Genomic DNA, 21,570 nt, shown 5'->3' on the forward strand with positions numbered 1-21,570 from the left:
CCTCCTCCACATCAAGAGGAGCCAGATGAGGTGGTTCAGGCATCTGGTCAGAAATGCCTCCTTAGGAAGGTGTTTAGGGCACATCTGACAGAAAAGACCCAGGACATGTTGGGAAACTATGTCTCCTGGCTGGCCTGGGGAAACCTTGGGATACACCTAGAGTAGCTGGACGAAGTGGCTGAGGAGAGGTCTGGGCTTCTCTGCTTAGGCTGCTGCCCCCGTGACCCGACCTCGGATAAGTGGAAGAAGATGCATGGATAGTTAACAATGTACAAAGACTTAATAAACTACCTGTTATATACTTTAGTCATATTCAAAGAGACATCAGTAAATAAGATCTGATACAGGACTTGTTGGTAGAACATAGTAAGGGTAGTCTTATGATAAACAGTTAGTTAACAATGTTAGTTAATTCTGATTCCAACGTTTTTGTATTTTTTTTTCTTCCTCCTGGCAGGTCAAACAGCTGCTGGACTTCAAGGGCGACCAATCAGCTCTCCCTGATGCTGACCTCTTCATGCTGATGCTGGTCCAGATCCCCAGGTGAGAACTTTGGCTTCTCCCAGTCCTCTTTCTTTTTCCATGGATTACAACCGTGTGTGTGTGTGTGTGTGTGTGTGTGTGTGTGTGTGTGTGTGTGTGTGTGTGTGTGTGTGTGTGTGTGTCTCTGCAGTTATGAGGAACGTGTCAGCAGCCTGGTCCTCAAAGAAGAGTTCTTGCCCTTCATGACTGAAATGAGAGGATTCATTGACACCTTGAAAGCTGCCGGGAATGGTACTACTGTGAATTTTGTTTCATAGTACTACTGTGTATTTTGTTTCATAGTACTACTGTGTATTTTGTGTCATAGTACTACAGTGTATTTTGTGTCATAGTACTACCGTGTATTTTCTCACAGAGTACTACTGTTTATTGTGTTTCATGGTACTACTGTGTATTTTGTTTCATAGTACTACTGTGTATTGTGTTTCATGGTACTACTGTGTATTTTGTTTCACGGTACTACTGTGTGTTTTGTTCCATAGTACTACTCTGTATTGTGTTTCATAGTACTACTATGTATTTTGTTTCATAGTACTACATTATATTTTGTGTCATAGTACTACTGTGTATTTTGTCACAGAGTACTACTGTGTATTGTGTTTCATGGTACTACTGTGTATTTTGTTTCATAGTACTACTGTGTATTGTGTTTCATAGAACTACTGTGTATTTTGTTTCATAGTACTACTGTGTATTGTGTTTCATAGCACTACTGTGTATTTTGTTTCATAGTACTACTGTGTGTTGTGTTTCATAGAACTACTGTGTATTTTGTTTCATAGTACTACTGTGTATTGTGTTTCATAGAACTACTGTGTATTTTGTTTCATAGTACTACTGTGTATTGTGTTTCATAGAACTACTGTGTGTTTTGTTTCAGAGGACTACAATGTATTGTGTTTCATAGTACTACTGTGTATTGTGTTTCATGGTACAACTGTGTATTTTGTTTCACGGTACTACTGTGTATTTTGTTTCATAGTACTACTCTGTATTGTGTTTCATAATACTACTGTGTATTTTGTTTAATAGTACTACTGTGTATTGTGTTTCCCAGTACTACTGTGTATTGTGTTTCATAGTACTACTGTGTATTTTTAAGGGTAATACTGTGTATCTTCAAGAGCATTACAGTGTATTTTGAAGGGTACTACTGTGTATTTTGAATGGTACTTCTGTGTATTTTCTTTCATAATACTGTGAATGGTACTACTGTGTATTTTAAAGGGTGCCACTGTGTATTTTGAAGGTTATTACTGTTTATTTTTAATGGTACTACTGTGTATTTTGAAACTTCTGTGTATTTTCTTTTGTAGTATTGTGAATGTTACTACTGTGTATTTTGAAGGGTACTACTGTGTATTTTGTATGGTACTACTGTGTATTTTGAATGGTACTTCTGTGTATTTTCTTTCATTGTATTATGAATGGTACTAGTGTGTATTTTGAGTGGTACTACTGTGTATTTTGAAGGGTACTACTATGTATTTTGAATGGTACTACTGTGTATTTTGAATGGTAATACTGTTTATTTTGATTTGTGAATAGGACTACTGTGTATTTTAAATGACACTACTGTGTAGTTTGAAGTGTATTACTGTGTATTTTGAATGGTACTACTGTGTGTTCTGAATGGTAATACTGTGTATTTTGAATGGTGTACTGTGTATTTTGGTATTTACTACTGTGTATTTTTAATGGTACCACTGTGTATTTTGAATGGTACTAATGTGTATTTTTAAGGATACTGTGTATTTTCTTTCATAGTACTAGGAATGGTACTACTGTGTATTTTGAAGGGTACTATTGTGTATTTTGAAGGGTACTACTGTGTATTTTGAATGGTACTACTATGTATTTTCAATGGTACTACTGTGTATTTTTAAGGGTATATTTTAAGGGTACTACTGTGTATTTTTAAGGGTATATTTTAAGGGTACTACTGTGTATTTTTAAGGGTATATTTTAAGGGTACTACTGTGTATTTTGTTTCATAGTACTGGGAATAGTACTACTGTGTATTTTGAAGGGTACTATTGTGTACTTTGAAGGGTAATACTGTGTATTTTGAAGGTTAGTACTTTGTATTTTTAAGAGTACTACAGTGTAGGTTTTTTCATAACACAGGGAATGGTACTATTGTGTATTTTGAAGGTTACTACTGTGTATTTTGAATGGTACTATTGTGTATTTTTAAGGGTAATACTATGTATTTTGCTTCATCGTACTGGGTATTGTACTAATGTGTATTTTGAAGGGTACTACTGTGTATTTTGAAGGGTACTACTATGTCTTTTGAAGGGTACTAATGTGTATTTTAAAAGGTACCACTGCGTATTTTGAATGATACTACTGTGTAATTTGAATGGTTATATTGTGTATTTTGAAGTGTACTAGAGTGTATTTTCTTTCATAGTACTGTGTTTGTTTCTTTAGAGTTGTTGGAGTGTGACAGTCTGCACTCGGTCATCCGTCTGGTTTTGAAGATGGGGAACTACATGAATGCGGTGAGTGTGATTGACATCGATGAGTGTGACTCTGTGATTGACAGCTGCCATGTCTGACCAACAGGGAGGATACGCCGGCAGCGCGGTGGGTTTCCGGATGGCCTCGCTGCTCAAGTTGGTGGACACCAAAGCCAACAAGCCCGGCATGAACCTGATGCACTACGTGGTGATGGTGAGAGGACTCGCTCTCTTCCTGACCTGTACCATCTGACCTGGACTCTGTTGTCTCACAGCAAGCCCAGAAAGTGGACACGGATCTGCTGAACTTCCCTGACCAACTCCAGCACATGAGAGCCGCTGCAAGGTAAATTGTTTCATTGTTATTCACAATCTTTATGTGCGAAAAAAACATGTTTTTCTTTTTTTATGCATTCTAACTCGTAAAATATAGCAGTATTGTTATTATAGGTGTTAACGCAGAGGAACTACTTTTAGCGGCGCAGTGATCACAGGGAGCTAACTGACTTATGCTGCTATATCGACATATTGAGCTGTGTCATTTCAATTGGGATTCAATCAGGGTTAAACTGGGGATCAGTTTCTGCTACATTACTCCTTCCAACTTTTCAGGACAACCTTTCAATCTCAGCCTAATCTTGTCTTTTTTTGTTTTGCATTCTAACTAGTAAAATATGGCAAGTACGAGTTGGCTAACAATGTAGAAAATCTGAGTCATTTACGTCGCCCATACAGCCCTCTAAAAAAAATCCAAAAAGCTCCAACAATACTCCATTTACATGTCATGACCTGAATATTAACAAGTATTAGCAGTATCCATCCATCCATCTTCTTCCGCTTATCCGAGCCTAAGCAGGGAAGCCCAGACTTTCCTCTCCCCAGCCACTTCGTCAGCTCCTTCCGGGGGATCCCGAGGCGTTCCCAGGCCAGCCGGGAGACATAGTCTTCCCAATGTGTCCTGGGTCTTCCCCGTGACCTCCTACCAGTCGGACGTGCGCGAAACACCTCCCTAGGGAGGCGCTCGGGTGGCATCCTGAGCAGATGCCCGAACCACTTCATCTGGCTCCTCGTAATGTGGAGGAGCAGCGGCTTTATTTTGAGCTTCTCACCCTATCTTTAAGGGAGAGCCCCACCACCCGGGGGGAGGAAACTCATTTTGGCCGGCTTCTACCCGTGATCTTGTCCTTTCGGTCATAACCCATAGCTCATGACCATAGGTGAGGATGGGAACGTAGATAGACCGGTAAATTGAGAGCTTTGCCTTCCGGCTCAGCTCTTTCTTAGGCCGCAATTCCATAGTCAAATTTGTAGTTGTGTCATCGGATTTGCGGTCTCATGTTTTGGACACACGATGAAGAGAGGGGCGGAGCTTTCTACTGATCACCACCTGGTGGTGAGTTGGCTGCGATGGTGAGGGAGGATGCCGGCCAGACCTGGCAGGCCCAAACGCATTGTGAGGGTTTGCTGGGAACGTCTGGCAGAGTCTCCTGTCAAAGAGTTTCAATTCCCGCCTCCGGAAAAACTATGAACATGTCTCGAGGGAGGCGCTGGACATTGAGTCCGAGTGGACCATGTTCCGTGCCTCTATTGTCGAGGCAGCTTATTGGAGCTGTGGCCGCAAGGTGGTTGGTGCCTGTCGTGGCGGTAATCCTAGAACCTGCTGGTGGACACCAGCAGTGAGGGATGCCGTCAAACTGAAGAAAGAGTCCTATCGCACTATTTTGGCTCATAGGACTCCGGAGGCAGCAGACAGGTACCGACAGGCCAAGAGGTGTGCGGTTTCAGGGGTCGCGGAGGCAAAAACTCAGACATGGGAGGAGTTTGGGGAAGCCATGGAAAACGACTTCCAGACTGCTTCGAAGCGATTCTGGACCACCATCCGCCGCCTCAGGAAGGGGCAGTGCACTGTTAACACCGTGTATGGTGAGGATGGTGTTCTGCTGACCTCGACTGCAGATGTTGTGGATCGGTGGAGGGAATACTTTAAAGACCTCCACCCCACCAACATGTCTTCCTATGAGGAAGCAGTGCCTGGGGAATCTGTGGTGGGCTCTCTAATTTTCTGGGGCTGAGGTTGCCGAGGTAGTTAAAAAGCTCCTTGGTGGCAAGGCCCCGGGGGTGGATGAGATCCGCCCGGAGTTCCTTAAGGCTCTGGATGCTGTGGGACTGTCTTGGTTGACAAGACTCTGCAACATCGCGTGGACATAGGGGGCGGTACCTCTGGATTGGCAGACCGGGGTGGTGGTTCCTCTCTTTAAGAAGGGAAACCGGAGGGTGTGTTCCAACTATCGTGGGATCACACTTCTCAGCTTTCCCGGTAAGGTCTATTCAGGTGTACTGGAGAGGAGGCTAAGCCGGTTAGTCGAACCTCGGATTCAGGAGGAACAGTGTGGTTTTCGTCCTGGTCGTGGAACTGTGGACCAGTTCTATACTCTCAGCAGGGTCCTTGAGGGTGCATGGGAGTTTGCCCAACTAGTCTACATGTGCTTCGTAGAATTCGAGAAGGCATTCTACCGTGTCCCCCGGGAAGTCCTGTGGGGAGTGCTCAGAGAGTATGGGGTAACGGACTGTCTGATTATGGTGGTCCGCTCCCTGTATGATCAGTGTCAGAGCTTGGTCCGCATCGCCGGCAGTAAGTCGGACCCTTTTCCAGTGAGGGTTGGACTCCGCCAAGGCTGCGCTTTGTCATTGATTCTGTTCATAACTTTTATGGACAGAATTTCTAGGCGCAGTCAAGGCGTTGAGGGGATCTGGTGTGGTGGCTGCAGGATTAGGTCTCTGCTTTTTGCAGATGATGTGGTCCTGATGGCTTCATCTGGCCAAGGTCTTCAGCTCTCACTGGATCGGTTCGCAGCCGAGTGTGAAGCGACTGGGGTGAGAATCAGCACCTCCAAGTCCGTGTCCATGGTTCTCGCCCGGGAAAGGGTGGAGTGCCATCTCCGGATTGGGTAGGAGATCTTGCCCCAAGTGGAGGAGTTCAATTACCTTCTTGTTCACGAGTGAGGGAAGAGTTAATCGTGAGTATTAGCAGTATTGTTATCATAAGTGCTATCACAGAGGAACTACTTTTAGCGGTGCAGTGATCACAGGGAACTAACTCGCTTATGCTGCTAAGGTGCTACCCCAAAAAGTATGCTTAAAAAACATCCTCTTCTCAGACCTTGATCTTGTAAAAAAAGTAATAAATAACCGTAGTGGCCTCAGCGGTGATCTATGCCATGGTCCGCTGGGGTGGTCAGGAACATAAAGAGAGAGAGCTGACTCTGTCATAGGCTGCCCACTACCTCTTTTATAGTTTTGTCTTCTAAATTATAAATACATTTTATTTATCTGTATTGTTTCTTTTGTACAGTTTGTCCTTTTGTAAATAGTTTAGAACAGTGACTGTGGCTCCATATAGTGGTTCGCCAAAGAATCACTTGATCAAAGTACAGCGTTGTGTTTTCCTATATTCAAACACAGTGTTACTGTTCAAACTCTGTGTAGTGCTACAGTGGCTTATTAAATACACTTGTTAAATACAACCTCTGCCTTGATCTAATGGATACTTGGGCTTACTACGCTACTGCATTTAATCTTGGTCCTTATGGTTGGTGAAATATGTTTGAGGACTGAAAAAAGTGCTGAGTGACAATGAAAGGAATTATGTTCTTTTTTTATTAATGTCTTTTTTGAGTTCACGTATTTTCTGGACTATAAAGCACACTGGTATATAAGCCACACCCACTAAATTTTGGTTAAAAAAATAAATAAATCCATTTATAAGCTGCAGGTTGTATACGTTGTGAAGCATTGTTAATTTTGTTGACTAAAAATTTTCGTCTTAGTTGTTGTCAACGACCTATTTTCCCCTGACTAAAATAGGATGATAACGAATCAAAACAAATGCAAGTCGATGAAAATAATGACGAAATTAATTGACAATTTACTCTACAAATAAATACAGGACAAAAGTTTAAGAAAAAGAAAAACGTTATATATGCCAATCTAGAGCATTCCTATCTAGTCTTTGAGCATTAATAAAGTTAAAAAAACAGTTATATGTAAAACTAAAGCAGTCCTATCTAGTGTTTGAGGATTAATGAAGTTTGAAAAAATGTGTTATATGTAAATCTAGAACAGTCCTATCTAGTCTTTGAAGATTAATAAAGTGAAGAAAAAAAAATATTATATGTAAAACTAGAGCAGTCCTATCTAGTCTTTGAGCATTAATCATGTTGAAAAACAGGTTTTATGTAAATCTAGAGCAGTCCTAACTAGTCTTTGAGGATTATCCATCCATCCATTTCCTACCGCTTATTCCCTTTAATAAAGTAAAAAAAAAAAATGTGTTATGTGTAAATTTAGAACAGTCCTATCTAGTCTGAGGATTAATAAATTGAAGAAAAAAAAATGTTATATGTAAAACTAGAGCAGTCCTATCTAGTCTTTGAGCATTAATCATGTTGAAAAACAGGTTTTATGTAAATCTAGAGCAGTCCTAACTAGTCTTTGAGGATTATCCATCCATCCATTTCTACCGCTTATTCCCATTTATAAAGTAAAAAAAAAAAACTTTTATATGCAAAACTAAAGCAGTCCTATCTAATGTTTGAGGATTACTGAAGTTAAAAAAAAAGTGTTATATGTAAATCTAGAACAGTCCTATCTAGTCTTTGAGCAATAATAAAGTTAAAAAATATGTTGTATGTAAATATAGTGCAGTTTTATCTAGACTTTGAGGATTAATAAAGTTTGAAAAAAATGTGTTATATGTAAATCTAGAAAAGTCCTGTATCGCCTTTGAGGATTATTAAAGTTTAAAAAAACACTTATATGTAAAACTAGAGCAGTCCTATTTGGGTCTTTGAGCGTTAATTAAGTTGAAAAACATGTTTTATGTAAATCTAGAGCAGTCCTATCGAGCATTATTAAAGTAAAAAAAATAAGTGGGACAAGTTAGTAATCTATCCAATCACAGTAGCATGCCGGAAAGGGGCGGGGCAAATCACGGCAATAATTTTTTTTTTTTTTTTTTTCTTTGTCATGAAAAAGGGACATTTTTGTCATGAAAAAGGGAGGTTTTTGTGGTTGGTGCACTAATTGTAAGTGTATATTGTGTTGTTTATGTTTATTTAATAAAACAAAAACAAAAACAAAAAAATATATATATATATATATATTTCTTTTTTTTTTTTTTTTCTTTTTTTTATAAAAATGAATTGAAAAATTCTTCTGCGGCCCGGTGGTTGGGGACCACTGGCCTAGTGGTTAGGGTGTCCGCTCCTGAGATCGGTAGGTTGTGAGTTCAAAACCTTGCAGAGTCATACCAAAGACTATAAAAATCACCTCCCTGCCTGGCACTCAGCATCAAAGGTTGGAAAAAAATCACCACAAATGATTCCCGGGCGCGGCCACCGCTGCTGCTCACTCCTCACCTCCCAGTGGGTGGAACAAGGAGATGGGTCAAATGCAAAGGAGACATTTCACCACACTGACAATCATTGGTACTTTAACTTTAACTTTCACTTAAAATGTTGAGTAATTTAAATGACTAAAACTACATTAATTTAGATGACTCAAATTTGACAATCTAAAATACATTTTCGTCAAAAGACTACGACTAAAACTAAATCAAAATAAAGCTGCCAAAATTAGCACTGTTGTGAGTTATTTCCACCGAAATATTCTGTAAATGTTTATTTACGTGCCTTAATTGTTTCCAAACTGTGTCTGTAACAGGGCAGTAAAACAGCTAATCAAACAAAACAGAAGTCATGGTCATGGACCCACTAGCGGCGCAAGGTAGCTCTCATTCAGCTAAACAGACTCAATAACTCCACGGTGACGGTTTTGTGAATTTTTTTTTTTTTTTTAAGAATTTATTAATCAATCCAATAAAACAACACACAATAATGCAATCAAATTCCAAAACCAAACCAGACCCATCAACACCCAGAATAGCAATACACAGAGCAATTGAGGACACACAAACATGACACCCTACAATCTAAAAGTAGTGAAACAAAAATGAATATCATCAATATTAGTAACAATTTCAAAATAGAATGCTATAAAAGGTTTAATGAGGAATTTGCGAAACTAGAACATTACAAAAATAATTGTAAGTTAATAATACTAACACACATTCGTAAATGTGTTACCATATTGGCTCATGCTAATGACGCTAGTTTGATTACATTACAGTAGCACGTACAATTATGCATGAATCCACTCCGACAGAAATCACACATGGGACGGTCTAGTGCAGGGGTCACCAACCTTTTTGAAACCAAGAGCTACTTCTTGGTTACTGATTAATGCGAAGGGCTACCAGTTTGATACACACTTAAATAAATTACCAGAAATAGCCAATTTGCTCAATTTACCTTTAATAAATAAATCTATATATATAAAAAAAATGGGTATTTCTGTCTGTCATTCCGTCGTACATTTTTTTTCCTTTTACGGAAGGTTTTTTGTGGCCAATAAATGATGAAAAAACACTTAATTGAACGGTTTAAAAGAAGAGAAAACGGGGAAAAAAATTTAATAAAATTTTGAAACATAGTTTATCTTCAATTTTGACTCTTTGAAATTCAAAATTCAACAGAAAAAGAGAAGAGAAAAACTAGCTAATTCGAATCTTTTTGAAAAAATTAAAAAAATAATTTATGGAACATCATTAGTAATTTTTCCTGATTAAGATTAATTTTAGAATTTTGATGACAGGTTTTAAATAGATTAAAATCCAACCTGCATTTTGTTAGAATATATAACAAGTTGGACCAATCTATATTTCTAACAAAGACAAATCATTATTTTTTCTAGATTTTCCAGAACAAAAATTTGAAATAAGATTTAAATTTGATTCTAAAGATTTTCTAAATTTGCCAGAATAATTTTTTTTGAATTTTAGTCATAAAAAGTTTGAAGAAATATTTCACAAATATTCTTTGTTGAAAAAACAGAAGCTAAAATGAAGAATTAAATTAAAATGTATTTATTATTCTTTACAATAAAAAAATAAATTTACTTGAACATTGATTTAAATTGTCAGGAAAGAAGAGGAAGGAATTTAAAAGGTAAAAAGGTATATGTGTTTAAAAATCCTAAAATCTTTTTTAAGGTTGTATTTTTCCTTTAAAATTGTCTTTCTGAAAGTTATAAGAAGCAAAGTAAAAAAATAAATGAATTTATTTAAACAAGTGAAGACCAAGTCTTTAAAATATTTTCTTGAATTTTCAAAATCTATTTGAGTTTTGTCTCTCTTCGAATCAAAAATGTCGCGCAAAGTGAGACCAGCTTGCTAGTAAATAAATACAATTTAAAAAATAGAGGCAGCTCACTGGTAAGTGCTGCTATTTTTAGAACAGGCGAGTGGACTACTCATCTGGTCCTTACGGGCTACCTGGTGCTCGCAGGCACCGCGTTGGTGACCCCTGGTCTAGTGTATATGAATTGTTTTAGTTATATTGGAAAACCTACAAACATTGTTTTGCGTGACAAATGAAGAATCCATACGAGTAATAACGCTATGGACGGCTAGAAGACGGAACAGCACTTCTACTTCCGGTTGAAAGCTCAGTCCGAACAGAAGAGCACTGCAGTACCTGCAGTGATTAAACTAGTCCAAAAGATGGCGCTGTAGCACAAGCAATAGCACACCTATTTAGCTTGTTTTTTTTAACTGTTTGTTTCATGGTCGTCAGCGAAGAAAAATCCCCAAATTACCCCGTTGAATTTATCCATCCATCCATTTTCTAAAGCGATCGTGTTATTAAATAAAATTGATGAGTAAAAGTTCACTTCCTGGTATCATTTGTGTTGGAAACAAAATATTTGGCCATGGGATCAATTTGTTCGGCATAAAACTTTGTCCGTTTCCTCTTTTCCAGAATCAACAAAAGCGAGATTGAAGCAGAGTTTGCCCGACGAGTGAAAAAAGTGCGAGAAGCCCAAGCCAACACTTTGAAGCAGGACAACCTGAAGGCCCAGATGGAGGACTTCCTCAAGGTAGGAAACGTTGTCTGCTGTGTTCCTGGGATTGGATGACAACAACACCCGCCTGGCCTTCAGGATGCTGAGGCCTGCCTGGCCCAGGTGGAGCAGGACCTCCAGGAGCTTCAGTCCAGCAGCGACTCTGTGGCCCAGTACTTCTGTGAGGACCCTGACAAGTTCCGACTGGAAGAATGTTGTTCCGTTTTTGACTCCTTCTGCGAGAAGTTTCTCCGAGCCATGCAGGTGAGAGTCTGTCTTGAATTTTCTCAAGACTAGATAGGACGGCTCTATATTTACATATAACTCTTCTTTTTTTTTACTTTGTTAATGCTCAAAGACTAGATAGGACTGCTATTGTTTTGTATGTAACACTTTTTCTTTACTTTAATGATGCTCAAAGACTAGATAGGATTGCTCTAGTTTTAAAATATAATGCTTTTTTTACTTTATTAATGTTCAAAGATTAGATAGGACTGCTCTAGATTTACACATACCACCTTTTTTTACTTTATTAATGCTCAAACACTAGAAAAGACTGCTCTAGATTAACATATAACACATTTTTTTATTGTATTAATTCTCAAAGACTAGATAGGACTGCTCTCGTTTTGTATGTTACACTTTTTTTACTTTATTAATGCTCAAAGACTAGATAAGACTGCTCTAGTTTTGTATATAACAATTTTTATTTTATTTTATGAATGCTTATATAAGTCTAGATAAGACTGCTCTAGTTTTAAATATAACAGTTTTTTTTACTTAACAAAGACTAAAGACTAGATAGGACTGCTCTAGATTGACATTAACATTTTTTTTTACTGTTTAAATTCTCAAAGACTAGATAGGACTGCTTTCGTTTTGTATGTTACACTTTTTTTACTCTATTAATGCTCAAAGACTACATAGGACTGCTCTAGTTTTGTATATTAAAAAAATATTTTATTTTGTAAATGCTCAAATCTCTAGATAGGACTGCTCTAGTTTTGAATATAACAAAGTTGTTTTTGCTTTATTAAAACTTATTATTATTATTAACATTTTCATTTTATTTTCTAAATGCTTAAAGACTGGATAGGACTGCTTTAGTTTTATTTATGTTTTTTTAATTTTATGAATGCTCAAAGACTAGATAGAACTGCTGTTATTTTATATATAACAAGGGTTTTTAACTTTATTAATGCTCAAATACTAAATAGAACTGCTGTAGTTTTGTAGATAACGCGGCTTTTTTACTTTATTAAAGGGAAACATTATCACCAGACCTATGTGAGCGTCAATATACACCTTGATGTTGCAGAAAAAAGACCATATATTTTTTTACCGATTTCCGAACTCTAAATGGCTGAATTTTGGCGAATTAAACACCTTTCTATTATTTGCTCTCGGAGCCATGACGTCAAAACGTGACGTCACCTAGGTAGTCAACGCCATTTTCTCAAACACATTACACGCAGCAAGTCAAATCGGCTCTGTTATTTTCCGTTTTTTCGACTGTTTTCCGGTACCTTGGAGACATCATGCCTCGTCGGTGTGTTGTCGGAGGATGTAACAACACGAACAGGGACGGATACAAGTTGATTTTTTGACGTGTGCGTGTGCGTGTGTGTGTGTGTGTGTGTGTGTGTGTGTGTGAATATATATATATATATTAGGGGTGGGCAAATTAATGCGTTAATTATGAGTTAACTCATCAATCTATTAACGCCGACAATTATTTTATCGCACATTTGCGTATGTTGTTTACATGCTTTTATTTTGTTAACGCCTTTTCTTAACAAGATGGCGTCGCCCGGCGTCGAGGGGCTATTGGTAAAGATGGAACATTTGGCAAAAATACCGGACAATTCTGCAAACTTCATGGCTGGCTTACAGCGTGGTGACTCCGGGATCACTTACGACCGCCAGACAATTCTGAATGTGAATAGATCGGGCCGTTTTGGACTGAATGACGCGTGCTTGCTAGACCGGCTAGCTAGCATGGGAATACTTTGCCGGCTACATCCAGCGGCCTGTGAAGCAGCGGAGTATATGTGTTGTCTGTCTATTTATGAATAATGCAGACGAGGAGTGTTGGCTGAGTTCTTAACGTTTGCTTTCAGAGCGTGCATATCACAACATACAAGATGCCGTCATGGCGACAAAACCTATACCGGGCTACCGCGCATGCTCGTCACTCCTGTTGCATGCTGGGTAGGGTAGTTCTTTTATTCCCTGGCTCATAACATCAAACAATCGGAAAATTCCCATCATATCAATTCCTAGATATGGTCATAATTATTTTAAGTGCACTACGCAGAATAAACACAACATTATTAATATTGCTACTACGGATAATTTGATCAAAAATTCCCTAAAACAGCCCACTACCTATAACGTAGGTTTTTTAAACATAAGATCCCTGATAAAAAAAAATATTTCTGCTGTTGCCTCAGAAATTGCATGTTCGGATGTTATGATTGTGGCTCAGAGATTTGTATGTAGATTATATTTATTTTCCATAACAAACAGGATAACTTAAATACCCTGGCAGTGGAAATAAGCTTAAATGTTTGTATTTACATTTTTTGAGTTGATTTTCATAAAATATGCTATTTAACTGCTACTGTTTAACAAGGACTGATTTAAATTGTGTTTGCACAACAAATGTTTTGGCGCTTTTGTTCATGTGGGGGAATATTCCAATAAAGGTCCACTACACACTACTTTTGAATTCATTATTGGGCTTTGCGTATACAATGCAGTTAATCGCGATTAATCAGAGAAATAGTGCGATTAACTTTGATTAAAATTTTTAATCGTTGCCCAGCCCTAATATATATATATATATATAAATATATATATATATATATGTGTATATATATATGTGTATGTATATATATATATATATATATATATATATATATATATATATATATATATATATATATATACATACACATTTATATATATACACATATATATATATATATATATATATATATATATATGTGTATATATATATGTGTATGTATATATATATATATATATATATATATATATATATATATATATATATACATACAAATTTATATATATACACATATATATATATATATATATATATATATGTGTATATATATATATATATATGTAGATAGATAGATAGATAGATAGATAGTACTTTATTTATTCCGTCAGGAGAGTTCCTTCAGGAAAATTACAATTTTCAGCACATGTGTATATATATATATATATGTATGTATATGCCCCATGTGGTAGCAAAATGGATAGATGTAATATATATATATAAGTATATATATATAGTTAACAATATAAAGTTTTAACCTTTTTATTGCTCAAAGACTAGAATGGACAGCTCTAGTCTTATTTAGTCTTGGAGGGTGAACTAAGGAAGTCTGCTCTGGGTCTGTTAAGAATGAAGTCCGCAGTCTCCAAGACTAAGCAACAAAGAGCTGTCCTATCCAGTCTTTTCATTATATCTAGTCTTTGAGCATTGTCAAAGTTTAAGAAAAAAATTGTTTTTCCGAGCCTGCTCTGATAATGCCCGCTCGAGCTGTCCTATCTAATCAATTTTGAACAGACCAGGAAGTCCATACCGCTTATACAACCTGTAGATGGGACAGTTGTAGTCCAGAGCTGTCCTAGCTAGTCTTTGAGCATTGACTGATGAAGCCTGCGGGGATGTCACTGTCGATGTTCCGGTCATTGTTATGAACTATGGCCAACACACGGGTGAAAGAAAACCGTTTTCTTGCAGGAGAACAAGGCCCGGGAGGTGGCGGAGGTGAAGCGCCGGCACAAAAACCGTCTGATGAGCGCCGCCAAGCGCAGGTCCACGGCCACCTGCTCCACCAGGGACAAGGAGATGGACGGAATCGCCTTAGAGTCCGTCCTGCAGTCTTTCCTGACCAGCAGGATCTCCAGGAGGCGATCGGTGCGGCCCTCGTCCACCTACGGCAGCCCTGTCGGCGGGAGCCCCCAGACCGGCAGCCTGTCCGAAATCCCGCCCACGGAAAACCTGCCGGCGCTGAGAAGAACGGAGTCCTTGAAGGCGGGCGGAATGGCCAAGAAGGAGTGGAACTCTGCAGCGGAACTCACAGGAAGATCCGACAAAAAAGCGGAAGACGGCGGCTCGGACACCGAGGCGGATGTCGGGTCGGAGAAGGACGGAGAAGAAGAGAAAAGGACCGGCAGAGGATCCTCGTCTGCTCGATGCTTCTCCGCCGACTTGGATGAGGAAGACCTCCAGGACAACAACCAGGAAGAGGCCCAGAAGCTGCGGGAAGCGTCCCGGAAGGTTCTGTTGTACCAGAGCAGCCGAGGCAGCGTCTCCTCCGGCGAGTTCAACGTCGACAACCCGAGCTCTCCGCCGGCGGTGACGGCGGTCCCCGCGCCTCGGCGCCTCCCGTTCGACATGGAAAGCGACAGGTACCCCGGGGACCCGACCGACGAGGACCTGGTCCGCTTCCTGTTCAACTCCCCGCACACTTCCAAGCGGAACATGGGCCGGCGGCACACGTTACCTATCAAAGTGAAAAATGAGGAGGAGGACGAGGTGTGGGATCCCAACCCGGACGCCCAAGAGGAGGAGGAGAAGGCTGGACGCGTGCAAGACTCGACGGAGACGCTACCTCAACAGCTTTCTCCCGGCCAAGACCAGGAACACGTCCAGGACGAGCAGAATGGTGGACACGTTCCGCACAGATCTTCATGGAACAAATCCGGATCATCCGGAGTATTTTTTGGCTTCTTAAAGCGACTCGGCGATATCGGAAGACTACAGGCGGGCAAGGACGGCAGCCAGAAGGGTTTTGGTACTGATGTGTAGGAACTTTCTAGAGCAGTGGTTCTCAAACCTTTTTTTATTTATTTTTTGACCAAGTACCACCTCAGAAAACACTTGGCTCTCCAAGTACCACCATAATGACCACCATTATTATATGCAGTAGCATAGTACACCTATGTATTCATCAAAGACAACGCAGTGGTTTTATTTAACAAGTATTGTATTTTAAGGGCCAAAGAGCGCACTTGTATATAAGCCACACCCACCACATTTTTCCATATATTAGTCGCATCGGACTATAAGCCACAGATATACTGTATACGTTGCTATTTTCACAGGAATATTAATTTACATACATTAAATGTTTCCGAAAGCTGTCTGTAACAGGGCAGTAAAACGGCTGATCAAACAAAACAGAAGTCATGGTCATGGACCCACTAGCTGCGCAAGCCAGCTCTCCAATCACCTAAACAGACTCAATAACTTTACTGTGACGTTTTGGTGAATTTATGAAAGTGAAACAATAAAAAAAGAATGCCATTGTAAGTTAATAATACTCACACAGACTGTCAGGTTCAAACACTGATTACATCTGTTAAACAAGACAAGAAGCAAAGAATTAAACAGGGACAGAATTAAAGTTGGCTCAGTTTGAGGAGATATGTCTGAAAGATTGTTCGCCCACTCTTTTTATTTGGACTTTCCCTGATTACATGGCAACAGATGTTTCTAAGGGGCGTGGGTCGTAAACAGCGTTGCCTTTGGTTACAGAACAGTTCAAAAGAAAAGGTCGTAAACAGTTCACAGAAAAGGTCGTAAAACAGTTCAAAGAAGCGGTGCCTGGAGGGGAGTCTGGTCCTGCTTCCTCTTCGCTTTTGTAGTTCTTGGGTCAAGACGATATCTTTCTGTTGATTACAATACATGAAGGAACCAGACACAGTGGAGTATTACAAGCCTTCTTCTTGGTAGGTTCACAGACATTTGTTGTCTTCTTACCAGGTAATCAATGTAACACAATGTTTTTGTGATAACTTAGATACAATTATTATAACACAGACACTCGTAAACGTGTTAGCATATTAGCTAATGCTAACGACCCTAGCTTGATTACATTACGATAGCACGTACAAACATGCATGAAAACACTCCTACAGACATCACACATGGGACACTTTAGTAAGTAAGAATAGTTTTAGTTGTGTTGTAAAACTTACAAACATGATGAATGAAGAATCCATACATGTAGCAATGCTATGGATGGTTTTACTTCCGGTTTAAGGCATTTTCTCAGGAAGTACATTTTCAACCTGCAACACCTGCAGTAAGCAAACTCATCCAAACAAATGGTTTTAGCTATATTGTAAAACTTACAAACGTTGCTTGGAGTGATCAATGGAGAATCCGAACGAGTAGAACGCTATGGACGGCTAGAAGACGGAACAGCACTTTTACTTCCGGTTGAAAGCTCAGTACAAACAGAAGAGCACTGCAGCACCTGCAGTGAGTAAACTAATCCAAAAAATGGCGCCATAGCACAAACAATAACACACCTATCCGGCTCCCTTTTTTTTAAACTGTTTGTTGTATTGTCGTCAGCGAAGAGAAATCCCTAAATTAGCCCGTTTAATTAATCCATCCATCCATCCATCCATCCATATTCTACGGCGTGTCATGTTATTGAATAAAATTGATGATTAAAAACTCACTTCCTGCTATCATTTTTGTTGTCGTGTAAACAAAATATTTGGTCATGGGATTTTGGCCAGGTAGAAACGCTATGGACGGTTTTACTTCCGGTTTAAGGCATTTTCTCAGGAAGTACATTTTCAACCAGCAACACCCGCAGTGAACAAACTCGTCCAAAAGAATGGTTTTAGTTATATTGGAAAACTCACAAACATTGCTTGGAGTGGTGAATGGAGAATCCATACGAGTAGGAACGCTATGGACGGCCAGAAGACACAGCAGCACCTCTACTTTCGGTTGGAAGGACTAACTAGACCAGGGGTGTCAAACTCAAATACAGAGTGGGCCAAAATTTAAAACTGAACAAAGCCGCGGGCCAAGGTTGAACAAATTAACCTTTTAATAGGGACCCAAACAAGTTTTGCATTGAACATTGAACAAGCAAGGCTTATATAACTTTATAGTGAGATGCAAAATCGAGTTTCAAATAATAATAATAATAATAATTAAAAAATATCAATGGCATATCAAATAAAATTTAAATACAAATTTAATTCCTCTTTTCTATTTTCAGCCTTCTGAGGTAAATATCAAAATATATTGTAGCGTCCCGAAAGAGTTAGTGCTGCAAGGGGTTCAGGGTATTTGTTATGTTGTGTTTATGTTATGTTACAGTGCAGATGTTCTCCCGAAATGTGTTTGTCATTCTTGTTTGGTGTGAGTTCACAGTGTGGCACATATTTGTAACAGTGTTAAAGTTGTTTATACGGCCACCCTCAGTGTGACCTGTATGGCTGTTGACCAAGTATGCCTTGCATTCACTTATGTGTATGTAATAGCCGCATATATTATGCGAGTGGGCCTGCACTCTGTTTGTATGGAGGAAATGCGGACGTGACGACAGGTTGTAGAGAATGCTAAAGGCAGTGCCTTTAAGGCACGCCCTCAATATTGTCCGGGTGGAAATCGGGAGAATGCTTACCCTGGGTGATTTCGGGAAGATTGGCAAGCGTGAGAAATTGCGGTGTTACAGCGACACCGCTGCTGTGTAATAACGGCGGGCCAGCTGTAATGTTAATTTGATATTGCCTCAAGGGCCAAATTAAATTACACGGTGGGCCAAATTTGACACCCATGAAAGAGACAAACACTGCAGCGAGCGAACTCGTCCAAAAGATGGCGCCATAACACAAACAATAACACACCTTTTCAGGGTGTTTGCTTGGCTTTCTTTTTTTTACTCTTTGCATTATGGCTGTCATGGAAGAAAAATCCATGTATCAGCCAAAGGGTTTACAGCGTAGGGAAAAAACAGCGACTTATCACCTGGGATTTACGGTATATTTAATATTTTTGACCACTGTAACATTACACTCAGTATGAACAGTAACATTGTGGTTGAATATAGGAAAATACAACACTGTACTTTCTTTGGCGTAATACTAGATGGAGCCTGCGTACCACTAGTGGGACACGTACCACGGTTTGAGAACCACTGCAGTAGGTGGGACTTTAATGCTTCTTGTAGTTCATATTATTTATGTCACATAAACTTGCTGTCACATGTTTTCCCTCTCTCTATTTTATTTGTGCTAAAGATGCTCTTGGAGTCATGAAGGCCCGTATCGCTCTTCTCCATTTTGTTGCTTAGTTGGCCACATGCGTGGACAGCACCTTTTAGCTCTTATTTACAAAATTGTGTACACTACTGAATTGGGGTCTTATGGTCGCTTATGTGGACACTTATACTGCCATCTGGTGGTGTCAGAGGAGTATAACATACACATTAGAATTAAAAGAATGATCATGTCACTAAACATGAAGTTTAGTGTACTTATGGACTAAGTACATCATATCCAAAGAAGATTCTTAGTTTTTATTCTAACTAGGGTCCAATAAGCCCAAATAACAAAGGGAAATTAAAAAGAAGCACATAAACAAACACCTTGGGCCTTAAGAGGTTAATAAACTTGTCCTGGTCCCATACAGGATATTTGTCTGATATCTGCACACACAAAAAACAAGCATGGGTTGTGCAAGCATGTGTGATATCATTCCTGCGGCGTGTTTATTTGTGTGAGATCATTTGCGATACAAGCATTCCTGCTGCTTGTTTATCTGTGTGTGTGATATCATGTACGATACAAGCAGTCCTGTAGCGTATTTACTTGTGTGTGATATATCATGTGCGATACAATCAGTCCTGCTGCAGGTTTACTTGTGTGTAATATGTGTGACACAAGCATTTCTGCAGCGTGTTTTTTGTGTTTGATATCATGTGTGATACAAGCATTCTTGGACCGTGTTTATTTGTGTGTGATATCATGTGCGATACAAGCATTCCTGCAGTGTGTTTATTTGTGTGTGATATATCATGTGAGATACAAGCAGTGCTGCTGCATGATTAATTGTGTGTACAATGTGTGATACAAGCATTTCTAATGGGTGTTTATTCGTGTTTGATATCATGTGCGATACAAGCATTCTTGGACCGTGTTTGTGTGTGATATCATGTGCGATATAAGTAGTCCTGCAGTGTGTTTATTTGTGTGTGATACATAATGTGCGATACAAGCAGTCCTGCCGCATGACTACTTGTGTGTACACTGTGTGATACAAGCATTTCTGCTGGGTGTTTATTTGTGTTTGATATCATATGTGATAAAAGCATTCTTGGACCGTGTTTATTCGTGTGTGATATCATGTGCGATACAAGCAGTCCTGCTGCGTGGTTACTTGTGTGTGATATGTGCGATACAAGCATTCTTGGACTGTGTTTATTTGTGTCATCGTGTGCGATGCAAGAATTCCTGCAGCGTGTTTACTTGTGTGTGATATCATGTGCAATACAAGCATTCCTGCATGGTGTTTACTTGTGTGCGATACCATGTGAGATACAAGCCTTTCTGCAGCGTGTTTATTTGTTTGTGATATCATGTGCGATACAAGCAGTCATTATGTGTGTGTGAGATATCATTTATGATACAAGCATTTCTGCAGCGTGTTTATTGGTGTGTGGTCTCATGAGCAATACTAGAAGTCCTGAAGCGTGATTATTTGTGTGTGATATGTGCGATACAAGCATTCCTGCAGCGTGTTCATTTGTGTGTGATAACATGTGCAATACATGCATTCCTACAGCGTGTTTACTTGTGTGTGATATCATGTGCGATACAAGCATTCTTGCAGCATGTTTACTTGAGTGTGATATAATGTGTGATAGAAGCATTTCTGCAGCATGTTTGCTTGTGTGTGATGTTATGTGTGATGCATGCAGTCCTGCAGTGTGATTATTTCTGTGTGATCTCTTGTGCGATACAATCCATTTCTGCAGTGTGTGTACTTTGTGACATTGTTTGCGATTGAAGCACAGTGCTTACGTATGTGTGGCATCATGTGCGATACAACCATTCTCGCAGTGTGTTTGTTTATGATATCATGTGCCAAACAAGCATTTCTGCAGCGTGTTTATTTGTGTGTGATATATGGGATACAAGTATGTCTGCAGCAGGTTTATTTGTGTGTGATGTCATGTGCGATACAAGCATTTCTGCAGTAGGTTTATTTGAGTGTGATATCATGTGTGATAGAAACATTTCTGTAGCGTGTTTGCTTGTGTCTGATATCATGTGTGATACATGCAGTCCTGCAGTGTGATTATTTCTGTGTGATATCATGTGCGATACAACCCATTTATGCAGAGAGTTTACTTGTTTGTGATATTGTTTGCGATTGGAACACTCCTGCTGAGTGTTTACTTGTGTGTAACATCGTGTGCGATACAACCATTCTTGCAGCATGTTTGTGTGTGATATCATGTGCAATGCAAGCAGTTCGGCAGCGTGTCTTTTGTGTGATATCTTGAGCAATACAAGCAGTCCTGCAGCGTGTTTGCTTGTGTTTGATACCATGTGCGGTACAAGCACTCCTGCAGCCTATTTACTTGTGTGATATCATGTGCGATACAAGCAGTCCTGCAGTGTTTACATGTGTGATATGTGCGATACAAGCAGTCCTGCGGAGTGTTTATTTGTGTCTAATATGTGCGGTACAAGCATTTATGCAGCCTATTTACTTGTGTGATATCATGTGCGATACAAGCAGTCCTTC

At 39.3% G+C, this 21,570-nt stretch overlaps 1 protein-coding gene across 2 annotated transcripts in view; it reads left to right on the forward strand.

Annotated features, from left to right (window-relative positions):
* Positions 1–20,143, forward strand: part of LOC133537055 (FH2 domain-containing protein 1-like) — a 44,958-nt gene extending 24,815 nt beyond the window's left edge. For both annotated transcript variants that reach the window (XM_061877897.1, XM_061877896.1), the window contains 8 exons: positions 458–543; positions 674–774; positions 2,980–3,050; positions 3,115–3,222; positions 3,284–3,354; positions 10,886–11,003; positions 11,067–11,231; positions 14,746–20,143. In XM_061877897.1, the coding sequence (XP_061733881.1) occupies positions 458–543; positions 674–774; positions 2,980–3,050; positions 3,115–3,222; positions 3,284–3,354; positions 10,886–11,003; positions 11,067–11,231; positions 14,746–15,816 (1,791 nt within the window). In that variant the 3' untranslated portion in view covers positions 15,817–20,143. The remainder of the gene's footprint in view (positions 1–457; positions 544–673; positions 775–2,979; positions 3,051–3,114; positions 3,223–3,283; positions 3,355–10,885; positions 11,004–11,066; positions 11,232–14,745) is intronic.
* Positions 20,144–21,570: the final 1,427 nt, after the last annotated feature.

Source organism: Nerophis ophidion, linkage group LG18, assembly GCF_033978795.1.
Source record: "Nerophis ophidion isolate RoL-2023_Sa linkage group LG18, RoL_Noph_v1.0, whole genome shotgun sequence".
NCBI lineage: Eukaryota > Metazoa > Chordata > Actinopteri > Syngnathiformes > Syngnathidae > Nerophis > Nerophis ophidion.